A 21083-nucleotide genomic window follows, 5' to 3' on the forward strand; every position below is an offset into this window, starting at 1 on the left:
GTTTACTTTGTTCTTTTCTATCTCAAAGAATGGTGATCTGATGTTTATTAATTTTTTATAGCATTTCCAAACTTATGTTCAATGAACAAAGGTCAATCCAGTTTCCCTTTCTTATTTTTGGAAGCAGGAGGGGGACAGAAGGAGAGGGCAAAATTCTGGTAATTCATTGGAATTCAAGTTAATTTTCAAGGAATCTTCCCAAAAAATAAAGGAATGGTCATTTAACAAAACTGTCTGTAATTACATTTAAAATTAACAACCTGGGATCAAAGATTGCTGCATGCATCAGCTTCAGAAGATTTAACAGATAGGATTTATATCACCTCATTTATTATTGTGTCTAATACATTTCAATTTTAAACAAGAGATGTAAATAAGATTTTTAAAATACATGAAAATGTAAGAGATTTGTAGGTCTTTTATCTAGAAAATAGGATGTCCTTGGGCACCCGTGCACTCCTGTGTCTATGTACACTTGCTGTTGCATGGGCATTGTAGTAAAATCTAATCTCTCAGCCAAGAATTGCAGTTGACTTTGTGAACAGCTATGTTTGGAAGGTCAAAAATGATAATTGGCATATCAACCTATTTCCTAACCAAGCTGAATTTATCCTTCTATAGGCATGGTGTTCAAAGAATCAAGAAGACATTGATTTCCGTGGAAACTTTGACCTGTGCAGTATTCTGCTTTCACAGTTTATTGCTTTTGCAGTGCTTCAGTCTGGCAGGCTCTAAATATCTTTCTCCAGCTATATAGTACAATGGACCTGGGCTATGGAATATTATATTAAAAGCTCCTGGAATTCATCAATCCCTCAAATCTTTGCAGGAAGATTAAATGAATTCTGCAGCAGGTTTTTCTAAATTCTATCGTAATAATATCCATGCTGTCTAGACTTTTGTTCTTTAGAGTCTATAGCTGTACTGTCACATAACTAATTAGAGAAAGTTGGCACAAATACCCAGGTTGGGTATTGCTGCTGATCTGCTGAAAAACTCACTTTGTAATTTCAGGCTTTAGCCACAACATTAAAATGAAAGATATTGATTTTGTTCTTCTGAGTTGGTTTAGTGCCTAGCACTGCTTTTGTTTTGCTTTTATCACAATTTATGTAAACGTCTTTAAAACTTAATTATCCTTATAAGCACATACGACATAGTAATGTTATCCAGTGTGAATCATGAAGATGCATTTTGCTAATTCTAACCATCACACTCTATTTGAAGAAAGCATTTCTGAACTTCAAATATGTAAATTAGTAATTTAAGTAATTGCTGGGGATTTTTTTGTTTTTTGGTTTGTGGTTTTTTCCCTGCAGAGCTTCTGAAGTAATGCTTACCTGCTATTCCCTGGACAAAATAGCTTTCACCTGGCAGGGCTATTGTTTTATTAAAATTCTTGTAAAAGAGATATCCCTAAATGTGCCCCTGAACTGTGTGAGTTTCTTGTGGAACTAGAGAACAACTAGACCATTAAAATTTTACGGACTGGAAGAAAACAGTAATTTCTGCACTGATTTCTTTGTACAGTTCCCTTACAGCCTTCTATGAATTCATACTTTTGCCATTTTATCAATGTGGTCTTGATAGTAGAGGTGTCTTTTTTCAATTATAAACTTTCAATGAGGAACTTTTAGGTAATAAATAGACTATAAATGGACTACTTTATGGTTGTAATTCTCTAATACACCATATCTAGAAAACATTAGTAAGATTACCTAGCTAGAAGGAAAAGAGAATATTTCAAGAAGACAGATATCTAAAACATTTTATTAAGTCAATTAAGGTAATAAGCAGCTATTAGCATTTATTGATATAACAATAATTAGTCAGGCCCTTGATTTATATCATTGAGAAAATCTGACCCCGTATCTAACTGGAAATTTTCTTTGTTCCTATTTCTGCTGTGGAATCTAAGGAAGACTCCAAAAATTTGGAATCACAGGTAGCAATTATTACCACAAGTCTAACTAAAATGATAATTACATGAAGATGTAGCCAAAATTGGAAAGAGAACTTGTTAGTTTACTGCTTTCCTGAAAATTTGGTGTCCATTTCTTTTTTTGCTATTCAACACTGCATTTTTCTAGTGTTGCACTGTTTTCATATCAAAGCTATTTTTCCAGTGCAGATAACTCACTTTGTGCATTATTGCTTTGAGTTTTTCAGCAAGTCCTGGAATTGTACATACACATAAATTTTCTTATTCCAAGATGTCACTGTGGAATGTCTGTGAGATTCACAAAGGAATTTTCAATGAATGAATTCAGCACACTCTTCTCATTTTTAGCTGGGCTGTTCCTTGTAGTAGAACAGTTGACGTGAGTGAATGTGTGTGCAGTTGTTCCAGCAGGTGTGAGTTCTGCTGATTTGAGCATATTCTCCTTCTAGCCTGGTTCTCCACATTTGCTCTGGCATGCAACTAAGTGTATAGTTCCTCAATCACAACAACTCCTTTTAGAACTCTTGGAGGATTCTGCAAAGAATAACTTATCTGGTGGAGTACCTCTTAGAAGGAATCCTTCTGTACCATGCTTTGACATCAGGTATTAGTGGTTGGCAAGATATTTTATCTTGGCTCAGGCAGCTTTTATCAGATAACCATGAGGCTGATTCAAAAGTCTCTGGTTTTAGTTATGAGCATATCCCTGAAATAAAGAGGAATTAAAATGCTCATAGACTTTAACTATTTTTATTCCATATTACAATGAATTATTGAACTGTGCATTGCCTTTGTGAGTTATATGTTGACTTTGACAACTTAGTGCCTTTTTCTAGAAAGAATTTAGGATCCAAACTAAATATTAAGATTTAAAATTTACATCCAAACTGCTTGTATGTTTAATGTTATATAGAATACCTTGCTGGATGTTCTCCACTACTTCTGGGCAACTGAGATGTAGCTTTCATCTTTCTTATCTCTAATTAGCAAGTTACATTAAATATCTGACAAACCACTGTTTAAAATACACTGTTTTAAGTGTTATCCAGGAAAAAAAAATTGTTACAAGGCAGAAGGTTATGATTCTCAGAGGTGAGCTAGGCTTTTAGAACATTTTGGAGTAAGTTAAGCGTGCAGTTTGTTACGGGTATTAATAGGAAAAGTGGCTGTGTATGTCTGCCTGACTCCTCACCACTATGAGGTGTTCTCTGTGTCTGCCTTCTGCTGCCATCCCACTTACCTCTGACACCAAAGCATGATGGACAACTGGCTCAGCAGAGACCTGGAAGGCTTTTCCTCTATAGCATGCTACATAGCAACTTCCAGCTTTGGAATTGCCTGAGCAGTCTTTGCCTACAGATGTGGTGGTGAAATTTCCATAGAGAAGGAAGAACTTGTCTATAGACCGTAGGCTTTTGCACTTCCTTTTTTTCTCTATGCACTTTCCAGAATACTTTAAGGATGCTCAAGTGTATTTGTACATTTTAATCTATTTTTATTTCTCTTTATCCATTTTTGTCTCTCTCTTGCTTTCATCACTTTACCCCATGAGATTTCCTTTGTTCCTGAAATTTTCAAACAAAAAAATGATATGACATATGCATATGTGTTTAGATACCTCAGTATTTTTTACAGGTCAGTTATTGGAATTCTTAATAACCCATAATTCAAAGTTCTCGGGACTTGTGCAGGTAGATCTTTGTGTGCCACATTTATGACTCCAGGTCATGATATATGACCAGATTATTTGTAGTTTATTTGCAAGGAACTTTATAAAATTCTATTTTGGTCTCAAAAAGTCAAGCAGTTAAAATCAAAGAATGTGTTTGTAAAGACTGAAGCAATTCTGTGAAAAATATTAAAAGAGAAAGAGTATAGATTTGTCCAACAAATACCTTAGAATTGTAACTAAATCACAATAATGGAATCTACAGTAATGCCTTTGGAACTTCATGAGCTGGTATGATTGACCTGATCTGAAAGGAAAACTCTTGAACTATACTTACAGTATAGCCAATGCTTCATGGAACAAAATACTCAGAGAAACAATTTAATTAGCAAAGACAGAAAATAAAAAATAGAAAAGGAAAATGAATAATTTACTGGAATCATTTTTATAGCACGTCTTGAAGGAAAAAGAGGGAAATAAACATTTAGGATTCCAAAAGTAAAATCAATCAGTCCTTCAGTAAACTTTTCGCACATTTATAGCCAGTAGCAATGTATGTATTCTGTAAAACTTTATGTATTTTGTGCAGGATTTCTGAGGGCCTCCATCTATGTGGAGCCATGACAGGCAGACAGGCGGGGCTGGGAAATACAGTCAATGGATCAGGAACAGCTTTAACCAATTTAGGCACATTTAAGCCAAGTGGTAACAGCATACCGAGTGCTTCTTGCAAACACACAATCCAACAGAACTCAGTGCCAAAATTCCATGGCATTCAAGACCAGCACAAAGCTCCAGAGTACTGGCTGTATTCCTGGACCTGTGTTCTCTTAGGCTCTCTGACTAAACAGTAGTTTCAGGAGCTGTTTGGGCACGGCTCCCGCTGGCTGGCACTCTGCAGACACGGAGATCTGTCCAGGCACCTCAGCCAGGAATGCTCAGGGCCAAAGAGCAAGACCATGACTTGAACTCAGCAGGGTGAGGACAGAGGTTCTACACATCCACCTTTAGGCCGCTCAGAAGGGTCACTTACCTCTTTTGTCCTACAGTTGCTTATTCTCTCATTTTTTCCTCTGCCTCACTTGGTTTTAATGTGGTTGGTGAAAGAGAAAGGGCAGAGCACTTTGGAAACCCTTTGCTGGAGATGGGGGATGCATAGCTCAGGCTGACAGTGACTGTACAAAACCTCTCAAAGCACTCCAGCTCTTGAGGGAGTCATGGAAGAAATCAGAGGAGGAATTTTTCTGTATATGTAGTAGGTTTTGTAAGATGCCCAGATCAGGAAGCCTTAAAGGCTTAAGGAATTTACCTTAAAGGAATTAAGGTAAATAAAGGAGACAGTCCAGAACTGCTGACAGAGAAACAAACTGCTGCATTTGTAGTATTTCTGGAAGCTTAGGAAAAAATATTCTAAATCTAAATTAATCTGAGACACACGTGAGTCTATAAAAGTGAAGTCGGCTTAGAATGCTGTAAAAAGCAGACTTGTAACATATAGCCATTATGTGCTATGAAACTATTTCCTACTTTATGACCGAAAAATTAGTAAAAAAATATAGAATTGGTAAAATTGCAGATCATTACTTGATTTATTTTTTTTTCAGTTTCTGGAAATTTATATGGAAGGAATGTTGCAATTATTAGTTTACTATTATTTATTACTATAAATTTACTATTTAAAGCTATTCTCCATTTTTTTTAAATTTTCTAAAGGTTACTGTTATGATAGATGTAAAGTTATTTTGGAAATAGAGAGAATTATGAATTTTCCCACCTGTAGATTTCCATCAGTTATGATACCTTGTCTTTAAAGATGAAACAGGCACAGGTATACTAACAAAGGTATTCATTTGCCCCTCTTTTGTGTGAAACAAAGAAATAAATCCTGCTAGAAGTACATAAATCTTAAAAATCACCCCCTTGTGGGGAAATAGTGAGAGAATGAATTTAATGGGTTTTGACCAAGACCATGTGCCAATTTCCAACAAACTTATTTTTATGTGAGCATAAGAAGCTCCTGGATGAGAAAATTTATAGTGGAAATGTTGGCAGAAATTGACCTAATGCTGCCTAAATAGTACCACTATGTTAAGAAATACACTGGATACCAGACAGCTTTCTGTGGAAAATGATAAACATTCAGAATCTCTGTAGGGGATCTCAGCAGAGCCATTTTTATTATCCAGAATAGTGGGTCTCTTTCTGTGATGTTGTTTTTATACATGATATATGGAAATAGAGGCAAAATCAACATTTTTAGCAGTTACATTTTTTCCAACACAATCTATAGTGTGTATTTACACAGTGCTCACTTAATTATATTTTATTCAAATAACTGTCTCTATTTTACTGACTATTTTATTATTTTATTTTATTTTATTTTATTTTATTTTATTTTATTTTATTTTATTTTATTTTATTTTATTTTATTTTATTTTATTTTATTTGTCTCCTTTCAGACTACATATGTGATGCAAGCTCATAATTATACTGTTGATCACATGCATGCTGAGCTGCATGCTGGTAATAGGAAGTGCCTTGAATTAAATCTTAGGAATTTAGACTGATTCCCAGTGTAGAAGTAAACAAACCATGAAAATCACAGATCAGAACTTACACCTTCTCACTCTCTCCTTTTAATACCAGACATGATTTTAAGCCAGAATTTTTCACCTAGTCCATTTGGTATTAATTTGAATTGTTCTGCCATGTGAACAATAGTTGTTTTCCATAACAGCAGCAGAAATTAAGTAGATATGTTATTTATAACCACAGATGGAAATGTCTAAGCATTATGTGCCTGGTTTTGTTTCTGAATGTGAACTCAGTGCTCCTGATGAACTGTGGACTACCTTTGGTTTTGTTATTTAATCTGCATATGCTTTCCTGCAGGGTGAGATCCAGCAGCTGTTGATTATAGCTGATCCCAGAGCTGCATTTGACTATTGTGAGCATTATAGCCCAGACTGTGACTCCCCAGTGCCCAATGCTGCTCAGGCTCAAGATCCTCGAGTTGATGAGGTGAGTAATCAGTCGTGTATTACTGGATTTATTGCACATTAGTGGCTGTGCTGGAGAAAAATTACCCAAGGAACACTTCCAGCTAAATGGCATGCATTGTTCTAGAGGTGGAGAAATCAGCTTGCAGGAGCGCATTCATTTTTGCTGTCCACTCATTTATGTCAAGCATTCAAAGGAACCTATCACCCTGGTTCCATTTGAACAATCATCATTCTCATTGAAGTTAAACTGTAATTCTTTTTAAAAATCATGGCAGTATGAGTTTGTCTACTCATGCATATTTATTCTTCCTGTGTAGGTTTTTTTTTTAATTTTACTGATGCTGGATTTCAACAAATGCCACATTTGAAAGACGTGGGAGCTTTGAGTATCCCACAATTGTGAACTTCTCCTGTTAAAAGTGCCCTGTGTTTTAATGAGCTGCATGCACAAATGCATGTGCACACAAAAGTATTTCAGCCAGTTCCACTCACAGGAGGTAAACCAACAAGGACAAAACAGAGTAGGAATTTTTCCCAGAAACATGAAAGATATTTGGAGAAACCATTAGTCACTGTAGACAGTTCTCACAGCCACAAACTGAGTCATTCACCAGGTCAAGATAGGTCCTCAGATTAGACCTCTGAGCCCTTGTATGTACTGCTGTACACATTCTAAGTACTTGCATTGAGCAGTGTAAAGGGAAAAGCTTTTCCAAAATGTAACAATCATAACTGAACTTGGCTCTGGACAGCTTGTATGCACACCATGTGTGATCTGACTGGTTATTACTACTGATTGCTCAAGAGATCAGCGTTAAAAACTTGCTGAACTGTTTTTAGATGTCTGCTTTGAGCCTGTTTTGGGACCAAACATTTCCTAAACAAGTGCTAATGTTATTTGTTGTTACTATTTATTCTGACTTAAAATTATGTCAGCAGAGGACTTCCTCCCACATCCATTCCATCTGAGGTGTAGTTCAAGATGTGTCAAGTCGCCTACACACAGGCAGAAGACCTTACACTGCATTACAGTGTGTGGGGTCTGGGCTTTTCAGGAGGACTCCAGAGGACCTGCTGTCCATGTGCCTGCATGCCTGGATCTCCATATTCCAAACCAGAACAGATTGAAAGCTTATTGCTGTTAATTTATTCAAAGACAAAAAAAGATAGCAAGACCCAAGGGGTTGTTTTGTAATTAAGTTTCAAATAAAAATTTAATTTTGCTTGGGAATTTTCCTGGGCTTTGCTTTTATTTGCCTGCTCTTGGGTTTAGTGGTTTTTAATGTGTTTTTCAAAGGCCTATTTTCCCTCTTGGTAACACAGAGTTTGTGGGCATACCTACAGAGAAAAATATAAAATCAAGGATACTAATTTGCAGTGTAACATTTTAAGATTAATTTGGAAATAAATTGAAGAGCACTTAATGATTAATAAAATGGACAACTGCTGTTTCCATTTATTTCATTTTTTGCTGAGAGATGTGATTGGATTATTTTACTTAGCTTTCTGACGTAAGACAATTTCTTTTTGTGCTCCTTGTGTCACTTTGCATAAATATTCTCAGTGAAGTCAATAGATCTCTTCAATATCTAACAGTGATCTAAAATAATTGCATCAGCGATGCTACCGATGTGATAAATAGGAAATAGAATAAATGGCAGACTGAATTTATAGAATGATAGAATAGTCTACTGAATAGTAAAAACCAGCTTGTTGAGGCAGGCTACTTTATAATCTTTTGAGAAGGAGCCTGTCAAATCACACAGATAATTTATTTTAAGGAAATAAATGAAACAAGTTTTATTTAGGTACTGAAAGAATTGGTAGAAGACAGCAGTGTTGATTTTTTGTAAACTGTAATTGCAAAACTAAATAAGATGTTAAAAGAGAAAAATAAATTTGCAGCTAGTCTATAAGCAAAATAATTGTTTTAAAATGCTTCATTATATGTTTTGAGGAGATTATAATTTTGATTAGTGATATTGATAGATATTATAGACTTAGACCTCGGCAAAGCTTCTGACTTGTCAACATATAATATTTTCATTTTTTAAAGAAAGGTATTGTATGGTAAAGTACATGACAAAGAGATTTGAATCTGGGTGCCTTATTCCAGAAATTACTGTAAACAATGAGCTGTCACTGAATTCAATTTTTAGCTGAGTTTCTTAGTAATTCTGCTAGAAATACAGAAATGTGTATAAAATGGATGGCATTAAAAATTGTCAGTCATGATACTGCAGAGCAGTAAACAGTGATGGAGGCACAACTGAAGGCAATGTTACACACATACAAGCCAAAGAAATAACTGCAGGGCAAACATGATGAACTCAGTAGTACATTGCAATAACAGTCTGCATGCATGTGGTAACAGAAGAACCTTTCATCTGCAGCAGATTGTCCCCATCTGGGATGCTAATCATGCTGAAAGACAGCATGGAAAGATTATTGTTCAGCTTGATTGGTTTCATGGTTTGATCTTCAGTGTCTTCACACAAACTCTTGTGGTAGGAAGAAGGAAGAGGGAAAACTGGGCAAAAGGCTAGGCAGGATTGTGTCTTCAGAGTCTGGATTAAACCAGCAGAAACTAAAAATATTTGTTGGGCACTAGCTTCAAAATAGGCTGACTGTTAAAGAAGGGTAAAAGTTTTTCCCAAAATAGTACGACGCATGTCTTAGTTTGTGAATAAAAAGAATTCTGATGCAATATTACCTCTGCATGCTGTCACTTGGAACATAGACTGCATCATCACATATGTGGCTCGCTCACTTGATGCAAAGATCCAGGACAAAAAGAAAACGTAGACAAAACGGGGTGGGGGGAGAAGAAAGATCAGTAATTTCAATTAGGAAAATATCTACTACAGTTTGTAGGAAAGAAAGAACAAATTACCAAAATGATGATTCTCTAGATGTCTTCAGGCCAAGGATAGAGACCTTTCTGAAATTTGGGGACATATTATTCATACTTTAGTTGACTCAGTTACAGAGTGACCATAGGAAATTTTGAAGTCTACAAGTTCGCAAGAGTTAGCCAAGATGGTCTAATAGTCCCTTTTGGCATTATGGCTCTGAGCCTTTGAATTATTGCAGTCCAGGATAAGAAACTGGTACTTGGCTTAAAGATAAATTATGTGATTTCAGAGCCTATTAATGTGTGTTTCCCCCACTGATTACAAAACCCAAAGGAAGTGGCTGACTTTTCATCAGTAAATTAGAAAATTATGTTCTTGAAATTGCATTTGGGAAGATGAATAGGATTTCTCTTAAATTGCACACTTTTTTGGACTCCGGCAAGCTCACAGCCTAATAAGGCATTCAGTATGAAAAGCTGGATATTTCTAGACCACTAAAGAAGCATCTAGAGAGAAGGATTTACGTAAAAAGATACTGGTTTAAGGGCATAAGTACTTTGTTTAGCTGAATGTAATCCTTATTGCTTTAGGCAATGCTTCTTTCTCCAAAGGAGCAAATAATAAAATATGCAGTGTTTTAGGCTTGGGGGCACTTCTTTCAATAGCAGTGCTGATTTAAACGAGTCATTTTCTGAATTTGTTTCCACCATATGCCCTTGTTCCAGTTCAGCTGGTGGAATTGTCTATTGGAGTTTGTTTTGGGAAGGGTCTAAGACTTCATCTAAACTAAAAATAATTACCAACCATAAAATTGGAAAAATATGGAATACCTTGTGGTGAATTTCCATTAAATGAGCCTGAGAGTACATGTCACATCACTGCAGCATCAGAAATAGAAAATTTGCTTTTTAAAATATTTGAGTTTTTCTCAAGGCCTTATGACTTCATTGTGCTCTCAGATATAAATTTACTGGACACTGATTTGTAATCAAATTGTCTTTATCAATTATACCTTAAGTGTTGCATTGAGATTTCCATTTTCTTGTTGCATTTTCTTTTTCTTTTGCATCACATTCAAACTGCAGTCTGGGGGATCCAACAGAGAGGATTTCAATGCCTACTTTGTACTTACAGGATCTCTTCATGCCTGAATCAAATCCCAAGTTTACCCCAAGCAAAGTTCTGGAAGAATCAAACATCTCTCAGTCAGATTCACAAAAATAGCAGGCTGTGAATAGAGATATAGAACTAGTCAGCCTAGTAAAGGAGGACATATCTTAAATTCAACCCTTGTCTACAGGCTTACCCAGCTGTGCTGTCCTGTTCCCCACGACATTCTTCTCCCTCAGCAAGGTCAACTCCTGCATCCTCACTTTTCCCTTCCTATAATGGGTGAGCTGAGGATTTCAAGATATAAGCTTTGGACCTGATTGGGTCATTATATTTCCATTTTAATTCAGTCAGTCCCTTTCTGGACTCAAGTGACTGTGTTATGTGTCTAAAAAAGATTTATTTGACTGGCCAACCTCTAACTACCTTTTGTGTTCAGGCTCCGCAGAATGTGTTGCACTTGGCTGCTGGCCAGGACTGTGGGCTCTGTGTGAGCAGTTCAGGTTGAGCTGTTGGGATAGATGCATGTCAGAGCCCTCCCTATACAGAATGCTTCTATTCCCCTGGGATTTGTTCATCAGACCTAAGTGTCATTCAGACTGAAAACAGAAGAGCAGTAGATAAATAGTAATATCCGTACACTTTACTCTGTTATTTATTGTCATTTATTTCCATCTTCAAGACACGTTTTAATTAAAATGTGCATCAGTCTTCCTTGTTCTTGCTTGTGAATAGCCAGGTGTAAATCTCTGTATCTTGCCAAGGTCAGAGTGATGACCTCAGCAGTTGGCACTACACAAAAAGGTGCTGTCTAGAAGTTCAGGAATCTTTGGCTTTTTTCACATTGAATGTATGACTTTTAAGGATCCCATATGGGTTTGCAATTATATTTTAAAACTATCAACACTGTTTTCCTTAAAGATACACACCTATGCTTTTTTTATAAATACCTTGTGAACAATCTGGCCTCTATTCTGTCTTCAAACCCCTTTTTACTATAAATGGAAATGTATTAAATTCCTTTCCAGTTCAATCACATATGCTTTGCCAGCTCACAGAAATTAGAGAAGTGACAGACCTAGCCAGTCTTCATCATCCTTGATGTTGGGCAGTGTATTTTCTGGAGTATCTTCAGGTCTTTTCAAAGGAATCAGCTATCAGGCTTTCAAATCTCCACTTCGAAAATTAGTCTGTAACCTAGTGAATCACATGATCTGACTTCTGCTGAAGAAATGCCTCTCCAAAGGAACTCCGCTTCATTTATTTTGGATCTATCCCAAACTAATGGATTATTTTGAGACATGAAATGTTTTCTTTTAATGAAATGAATTTGGTAAATTAAAAGTGCAAATGGCCCCAAAATATCTTGACTTGGAGGCTTCAAGCATCCTTTCAGAATGTGTTAATTTAGTGTCCTTTGGGGTGCTTGACTGGTCAGAAAGAACAGTTTTCTGAAAAATGCAGAAAAGTGGTTATTTTTATGTTTAATCTTATGTTTATTTTTATCTTTGGAATTGCAGTTAGCTAATTTAGCCGATATTAAAAACTGTGATCTTCCTAGTTCTCTTTTTCTTTACATAGATATATAAACTTTTTATACAAGGGAGTAACATAATAGAGAACCTTAAGAGCATTATTCTCCTTTTGAAAGAGGATATTTTTGGAAACTGAAGATAATGTTCTTATTTCCTTTTATCTCCTTGCTTGTATCAGTTTTATGAACAATATAAGGGCTCTGTGGTAGAAAAGGCCATCCTTTGAATCTTTTAACTTTCCTTCTGCCCTAAGATCAACATCTTCTACCACTTATTTATTTATAATATTGCAGCTGATTTTTAAAACTCTCATTTTGCTTGGCATCCTTTACTTTATTGCATTTTGTAAAGTGTTAGTGAGCCTAGAATATTTCAAAGTAATCTTTGCCTTTTTAGCTTATTCATGATTAACCATAATTTTTAAGAATTGGAAAAACTGAGATTATGACTGTTCTTTAGTTGAGGATTTAGATTATTAATTATTTTTATTTGGAAATATAAAGCAAAAATTACTAAAATCTACATTTGGAATGGGACGTTAGGTTTTTAGAGTATGGATAGCAGAAGAATTGGTTTCAAAAGTAAGGTTTCCTTCAGAATGTTTAAGTTATTTCCCAGTTCAAATAGGCTTTGCATGATGCTGATCCTCTGCTTCTAAAATTCATCTGATGAAGAAAACAGTTCATCTCTTTAATTGGAATTGCATGATGATCTGGTAGTGTAATATAATCACTCTGGTAAAGAAAGCATGAGGTCATAATGGAAACATTTTGTCCCATCAAAAAGCAGCAGGTTTCATTCTTCCTTTCATTTGTAAGAAGATAGTCATATGCAATATTCATTACAAGAATGGCTGTTTAGTAACTATTGGTGGTCTTAACACAGAAGATAGAAAAGCAAGAGGAAGAAAATTGCATCACTTCTGAACTATGTGTTACCTGATGTCTCTTAGCTGAAATCCCTTGCCAAGTTGAACCTATTATTTATTTTGAAATTCTAGATCCTTTCTCCTATATATTCAAGAATCTACTCATTATCTTTCCTCGATTGGTGGTGCAACTATGATATATTTCTGTGAACTGCCCAAATTCTGTGAACTGACAGCAGCCCAAATTCTGTGAACGGACAACTGACAACTGAGTTTTGTGAATCCAAAATGTAAAGGAACTTTCCTCAAGATTTGTTGAGGTCAAATGGAGTGGATCATACCCCTGTCTCTGGTGATCTGATAAAGGTGACCTTTCAGTTGTGTAGCTCATGAAAATGAAGGAATATGTGCCACATATCCAGTCTTAACTGGATAATGTTAATGGCAGGGTAAGTTTGAGTTACCAGCTTCACAGCAGGTGACTAAAGCCATTAAATCTGTCACTCATGTTTCTATATTTAGTCTTCATTTACCTGGCTAGTCCTTCACTAGTCCTGTTGTGTCCTATTAAAAACAGGGTACAGCCTTCATCAGGTCAAGTTGGTAAAATCATTCTGTGAGTAAATAATATTTCTAAAGTGCATCTTTACATCAGCTGAAGGTGTAGAGATGCATTCCTGAAGGTGAAGGTGTAGAGACAGATTTTGCCTCAGGAAATACACCTGGAAGATTTTACATCTATATTTAACTCTTTGCAGCAGGACCTCGAGATCGATTCAAAACATATTTTCTGTTTATCAGCTGGTATGAAACATGAAGTTGCTGGTTTTTCAGAAAAAAGTCTTGGGAAAGGAAGGGTTGCTAAGAATAAAGTTTGTCTTTTAGAATGTTTAGACTACTACATATTTTCACTTGTGCTCTTTGTATCAGTGGGAATACAAATTACTGCAAATTCAAAACTGTTTGAATATGGTTTTGGGATAGTGGCTGCATGTCCTAGCTTGTAAGTTCAAGAATTTTTGTAATACCCCTCTGATACTGTGATCTTAAAGTGGAAGGTCTTCACCTGCTTGGCAGTAATCTGACTCCAGCATGGAACTTGTCATTCCCCACCTCTCATCCATTCCTATTATTTCTTTCTGCGTGCTCGCATATCGGTGCAACCAAAATATACTCTTGTATTTGTGATCACATTTTGCATATAAGAAAAGTTTCACTTTCTTTAACAGAAATGAGTGAAGCACAATACTCAAAAGTATTTTCTGTGTCATTATGCATGATGCAATAAATCTGTCCACATACTTGGACTTTTTTTATATGTTTTCTAGTTTTCATTCATAAATTTCTGACTTTTTGAACTAGGCTTCTTAGCATAAATATCAGGTTATTCACTACTTTCTTTTTTAATACTAATATACTTGGCATATATAATATTTTTCCTTCCTCCCCCCCCACCCAATCTACATTTCTGTTTAGTTTATGGCCTCTGAAAAACTACTTATAACCCACTGTTGCAGTTTTATTAGTCATGTGGTTGGCACCATTCAGCAGAGCCATTCAACTTACCTTGAGAAAAGCCATACTACTGAGATTTGCAAAACAGTTATAATACTGAGCAACACAGAGTTATATTTTAATTGTCAGTTGGTCAAAGTGACTGCTGGAATGAATGCTTCCAGTTTCAGAATCGGTTTACAATGCTTACGAAAGAGGAATTTGTGTGTCTATAAGTTACTGAAACAAACTCCTAACAGCATATTAAACTTAAATCTGACTAACCACATGGTAGTTCTCTCAAAAATGTTGCTCCACTTGCCTCCTAAGATATTGGACTCTCAGGAGTATCAGAAGTGGAGTAATAGAAACCCATGTAAAAGGATTTTTAAGTTATTAAGGGCCTTTCAACTTTAGCCTTATACTTGCTGAGGAAATAAACTTCTGTGCATTAAAATCATAAGTAAACAATTGTATCAAAAAACATTGCCAGAGGGAACAGTTAAACCAGTGTTTTGTTCACATGGTAGCATGTAGTTTGGAATATGGAGATCTATTTTAATTTGTAATTTCTTCTAACATATCCATTTCTTTTTGATAATGATGACTTTTATGAATACTCAGACTGATTTGGAAGTGCAACGTACTAATTCTCTTTCTCATCATCGTAATGAAACAAGCAGATATTGTCTTCATTTTACAGACAATGGTGCTGACTTGTAAGAGGAGAGAAGGATTTCAGAAGGGACAAGTTCACATGAGGCACATTTGAATATTTCTTCTTAAAGGGAAAGCAAACACTTGTCCCTCTGGCCACAGCTGTGCCTTCTTTTGGCTTCCTGGGCACATAAAGAGTAAACACAGTCTGCTTTAATTTGTCAGACCTACCAGTTCTTGTAGCTTCAAGCGCGGTAGGAGTGGGAAGATAGTTTAAAGTTGCCCTTTCTTCTCAGTTCTGATGAGTTGTACTTGGTGCAGATAATATGGAGACCAGGATCTTGGCACAGTCAAGAGTACAGCTCAGGAGTTCCTGGCTCCCTAGATCGTGCTCACAACACTACACAAGCCAGTTCTAAAGCTACTTTCTCTTGAAAAGTTTGTGTGCCAAATCTTCATTTGATAAAAATTATAGAAACAGAGTTATGGAGCAATTTACAGAAGATGAATCTGAAATGAAATTACAGCAATGAGGCTTTGCTCAGGAAATTTGTACCATGGAGCTGTCCTGGTTTTCAAACTCGACATCAAACAAGAGGAAGATAACCATGTTTTCTTGTGAGCTGTGGCCTCTCCTTTATCTGAAATTGTTTATTCATGTCAGATATTGGCATGTCTGCTCTTCTGATCACCTGAAAAAAATACAAGTAAAATAGGTATTATTTGAAATTTAAAGATTAAATAAATATATGGTTTCACAAAAATCGGTTGGTGCTCCCAGTAGTCAAAATTATACTTGATTCTTCTTTGCAGTCTAATTAATGTGAGATTTTTTCTGGCATTACTATTTACTTTTTACTACTTCTGTACTGTGCTTTGAAAGAAATGAGAAGTTTTGAGGTTTTTTCCCCTAAATGAATAATTATATTGAATTGTTAATAGTGCCTTAATTTTGTTAATCTTTACTCCTAAGTAAAGGTGAAGAAACTTTCCAGTATTGCTAATCTAGTTTGCTACCTCTAACATGGGAATGCCTGATATTTTTCCATTTGCGATGTAGTACACACCAGAAGATTTTGTCGAATATGACTATGAGTATGGGGATGCAGATTATAAAGAAACTGATTCTGTAACAGAGGGACTCCCACTGTTCGAAGAGACAGTAGCACAAACAGAGGTAACAGAATCTGATCTGTTTGTTGTGTGGTGTCCAGCTGTCTCCTACCACATGGTTTGTCAATTTGTGTCTTTGTATATGAGCTTGATGCTTTCCTCTCACTCATTTCTTTACTTCGTAGCTGTAACCTTTGCTTTCAGTTAGAGATGGAAGGTCTCACGACTGACAGCATTCATCTTGCATTTGGTTACCCTTCTTTCCTTCACACTTTCTCAATTTCCTTTTCATTTTATTTATGTTTTCCCATTCCATCTTTCATAACGTTTGCAGAAAAAGAAAGCCATGGTCAAAAAGAAGAAGAGGACAGTGGCCACTAGCTCAAAGGACAAACCTCAAAAGGCCACAACAAAAAAAACTGAAAAATATGCGTCCAAGAAGAAGAAAAGTTATCAAGCAGCAACAAAAGACAAACTAGGGGTAAAGGTAGCCAAGAAATAATCAAGATCTTTCCCAGACTAAGACTGGAAGATCTTTGATAAGAAAAAAATTTACCTAACCCCACTAGATGAATACATCTGGCTAATACCATAACCTGAATAACAGCAATACCTCTTGAATTTTCATACAAGATTTTTTTTTAATAATGGATTTGTTTTTTCACACTAGGCCAACGTTATTGATGGATTTCAAGACTATAGCATAGCTGAAAATGACTATGGGCCCCAGACAGAAGCTCCTTCCAGAGCTACTGAAGCAAATGAGGTAATAAGGACTCTCAAGAAAATACTTGTCCCACCGGGTGCTATTCATTAAAAGAGTACAAATGCATTTTAAAAGGATGGATTTCTGTGTAAATGATACAAAATCTACCAGCACTTTATGTGATTTTATACTTTCTCAGCCAATAGCAGAAACTACTATTTTCTTGGACAGAACTCCCATTAATTCTGTAGAGATCTGCTGAATCTTCAGCCTGAAGAGTTCATGTTTCTGGAAATAATTCAGTGATATGTGGTGTGGGAATGTGGTGTTGCTGCTTTCAGTGTGGATGTGAATGGAGCTATGTCTAGCACAAACTAGATTAGTTATTAGACATAGTCCTCCTGATCTAATAGGAAGGAGAGCCTCTAATTTTTCCTGTAATTTTTAAGGCGCAGCATAAAAGAGCCTAACACAAGACAAAGAATGGCTGCCACCGTAGGAAGTTGAGTCAGAAGCCATCGTTTCCTTTTCGTAGTTCTTCAGCTAACAAAACCAAATTACTTGATTTTCACTTGTTCTATTAAAAAGAAACATTATGATTTAAAGTATCAAGAAAGATAAAATTATTATTTTAACTTACATTAGAAAGCACATTTCTAGAAAGCCAGAATAACAGGTCTAAATATTATTTTGTTAAAATCACTGCACCTAAGCCGGTGTTGATTAATATGTTTGCATATTAATTAACACTAGTGTTAGAAAAATGATGGCGGATTTTAAGAAACATTGTTCTCATTTTTCTTTTCCTTTTCCTTTCAAAATTAAGATTGTTGCTTAAAAGATGTACAAAACTCCCCCTCACCTCTTTCCCCTGAATATCTGAAAAGAGAAAGAGTCCCCATTTGTTCTATGCTTTTCCTCTTATTTATCTTGGAAGGTGAAGGTGAATTAAGGTATGTTTTACTCATTTTGCTGTTAAGCATTCTTGTGTTCAGTCTCATGTTTGCTTCTCACAGATTGATCAACAAATGTATCTAAATCATTCCATTTCCTGGGCAATTCTAAGCTGATTGTACAATTGTACAGCTGTAATAAGGTATATTCAAAGTGCTAAATGCTCTCATTGGTGAGAGCACTTCTTCATAAAGGTAAAATTTGGCTTAGAATTGGTTCTGATCTCTGTTTGTTACAGCTATAAGGTAGAAGTTACACTCCTGTAACTAATGGAATTAGACAAGTGTTAAATCAGAATCTGGCCTTCTATTTTAATTGCAATAAATTTCAATGTTATTATTAGATCAAGACTTTTAATTACATTGGATGTTGATTAGCTTCTGAATATTTTCAAGATCGTACTACTTCATATTGTCTGATCATTTTATATTAGAAATATCTGAACTTCAGTTTCTTTCAAAATTGTCCTGTATGGAAAATTATTGAAAGACCTTATTATAACAGAATAAAGCAATCCTCCTTTACTTCACAAATGGTTTTGTACATCTCAAATATAGCATTCTTTTAAACTGCTTTAGTGCTTTTAAGGTGTTTGCTTGGTTTGACAGCTTACATACTTTAAGATGAAAGCTTAGATTTCTGAAATCTTAAAATTATTCTGAATTGTACAAGGAGAACTTAGACAAAAAATATGCAAATTACCATGACACACAACAAGTCATGCCTTTTACTGATAAATAAACTTCAAAATTGTTAACAAGAGGAAAGAAGTTTAGCTCAGCATTGGTGTTCATAGACAGAAAATAATGTAAAAGGCTGGGCTTAACTAAAGTGATGCTTGCACCTCCTCCACATTGCTATTATAAAAAGATTTGAACTTATTCACTGCTCATTGCATATGTTCATTCATGAATGCTTGTAAGAGTGAAACCAAGCAGCGAAATTCAGCTATATTTGGCACTAAAGTAACATTACGCAAGCAGTACACATAATACTGGATATATTGAATTCAGTGGTTTTGGAAATAAAAAACCAAAGCGTATGAAAACATTACTTCTTTGTACTACTTATACAAAGATCTTTTAATTACTCTGAAAGGCTGAGCTTCCATTCCTTCAGACTCTAATTAAAAGACAATATGCTGTAGTTCTACTGTTCTTTCTTCTTTTGACAAGTCATCATGGTGGATCAGCGTATGCTTACATTGCTTTACTAACAATAACCCACATATTCCTCCTATTCCCAAATCTTTGCTACTGATACGAATAGCAAAATCCTGTTGAAGAAGTATTTGCTGAAGAATACATAACTGGAGAGGATTATGATAAAAAAACTGAGGCAACTGAATATGGAAGCAGAGGAGTAGACCTCAGTGAATCTGATCTGCTGGTAGATGGAGATTTAGGAGAATATGATTTTTATGAATATAAAGAATATGAAGAGAAACCAACTGATTCCACTAATGAGGAGTTTGGTCCAGGTGTTCCTGCAGAGACCGATATCACAGAAACAAGCGTAAGTTGACTGGAGGCATAATGCAGATTAATTTAATTTAGCAATTCTTTTATAATTACAGTCTCAGAACTGCACAAACCCAGAACTCCTTGTGCATATTAGATATATTCTCATTTCCAATAGCCTTTGGATCAAGGCCATCCTCTTAGTAATATTAAATGTTTTATTTTTATCATGTAAGATTTTTGTCTCATTTGCTGAAGGGAGTAAGGGAGGGTGGGAGATGGGAGGAAAAGGAAAGAGGAGATGGAATTCAAAAAATAAATTATTAAAGTAACAGTTTTAAAAACCTTTCTAAACTAGAGCTAAAGCTGGAAAGAACATAAATTCTAGTGCAGGTACAAGTGCTGTAATTAATATTTTTATATGATTACCTTGAGAAATTGAAATGCATATAAGTGTCTAGAATCCTATGGCTTTTGCAGCTTTCCAAGAAGAAAATTCATGAGTGGGAAGGTTAAGGCCTGAACCCTTCCATGAAAATAAGCTTAGTCAATGGTGACAGGTTTATGGTCTTGCAGAAGTGATTTAACAGCTCAATATATATAAAGATAGGTAGGATGACATGGTGGATCCTGTGAATCATGCTCTTCATTCTGAATTTTATAGCTCTCTTTCCCTCTGACTTAATCATAGGCTAAACAGCAAGGCTTTAACTTTCCTTTAGTTGTGCCAAGATCCTTGTTTATCAGTTTACCAGCTGTGGATGCTGCAAAGAAAACTAATATGTCTAAGACTGGAAGGAAAAGAAATCCCATTTGGATTTTTTAATTAGGAAGACCCTGAATATAGTAGAACAAGAGAATTTTGTTTTCACTATTTGCTCAGTCTTATCTTCATTTTCTCCTCACAAAGTCAAAACTTCAGTTTACAAAGGATCCAAGAAATAACAGCAAATGCTGTGAGGTTGCTTTTCCCTGCCAGCCTTGAAACTCATCCTTCTGTATTTAATTTACCGCTCTTTTCTATACCCTATTGGGGTCATTGTATTTTTTAATGGTCCTTATCTGTGCAATGTGATACAAGTGTACTCTTTTCCTTCTAGCCCAGATGGGGACACTGTGGCAGAATGACACAGAAAAGGTCAGATTATCTGTGAAGCAAAGAGCCCATAAGGCACCATTTGTGTCTGCGTTAAGAAAATGACTGTGCAGACTCTATCCCCTGGTGTAAATTTCAACTTAAAATGCCTTGATACAAAGCTGAAGGAGTCAGGAATCTTGAATTAGAACACAGGCTCTGGTCTGTGTTACTTTATTACAGTGTCATCTGCTGAACCAGACTTATGTCATTTTCCTTTGGCATTTGGACGTATTTAGAATAACTGAAGTTCTACCTATGATAAAAAAAAGGCAAAATGGAAAGTACTTCAGTAAATGGGAGTTTTCAAAAAGGGGAAATATTTTCAAAGATGGAGACCCTGATATCATTTTACAAGTAATTTATGTTAATTTAATAAAACATGATTGCCTATACATCTTGCTACTTGATTTTTTTGAACTACCAATGGGTCATTACTAGTGAGATCTGTGCCTTTGTAAGTCAGTGCAAAATGCACAGTCTGTGAATCTCTGTTTTTCCATCCCAAAATATTTCATATTGAAATACTATAACATTATCATTACTATTTTTATTAATCCCCAGCTATTTTTTAAAGTAAATG

The 21083-nt window shown here is 35.5% G+C and overlaps 1 protein-coding gene across 3 annotated transcripts in view; it reads left to right on the forward strand.

Annotated features, from left to right (window-relative positions):
- Window positions 1–21083, forward strand: part of COL11A1 (collagen type XI alpha 1 chain) — a 125069-nt gene that overhangs the window by 25303 nt on the left and 78683 nt on the right. The window contains exons 5-9 of one of the 3 annotated variants that reach the window (XM_063165590.1): window positions 6504–6632; window positions 16193–16309; window positions 16580–16732; window positions 16916–17011; window positions 19175–19420. In XM_063165590.1, coding sequence (XP_063021660.1) covers window positions 6504–6632; window positions 16193–16309; window positions 16580–16732; window positions 16916–17011; window positions 19175–19420 — 741 coding nt within the window. The remainder of the gene's footprint in view (window positions 1–6503; window positions 6633–16192; window positions 16310–16579; window positions 16733–16915; window positions 17012–19174; window positions 19421–21083) is intronic. The other 2 variants (XM_063165589.1, XM_063165588.1) reach the window with 2 other exon arrangements.

Source organism: Melospiza melodia, chromosome 11, assembly GCF_035770615.1.
Source record: "Melospiza melodia melodia isolate bMelMel2 chromosome 11, bMelMel2.pri, whole genome shotgun sequence".
Classification (NCBI taxonomy): domain Eukaryota; kingdom Metazoa; phylum Chordata; class Aves; order Passeriformes; family Passerellidae; genus Melospiza; species Melospiza melodia.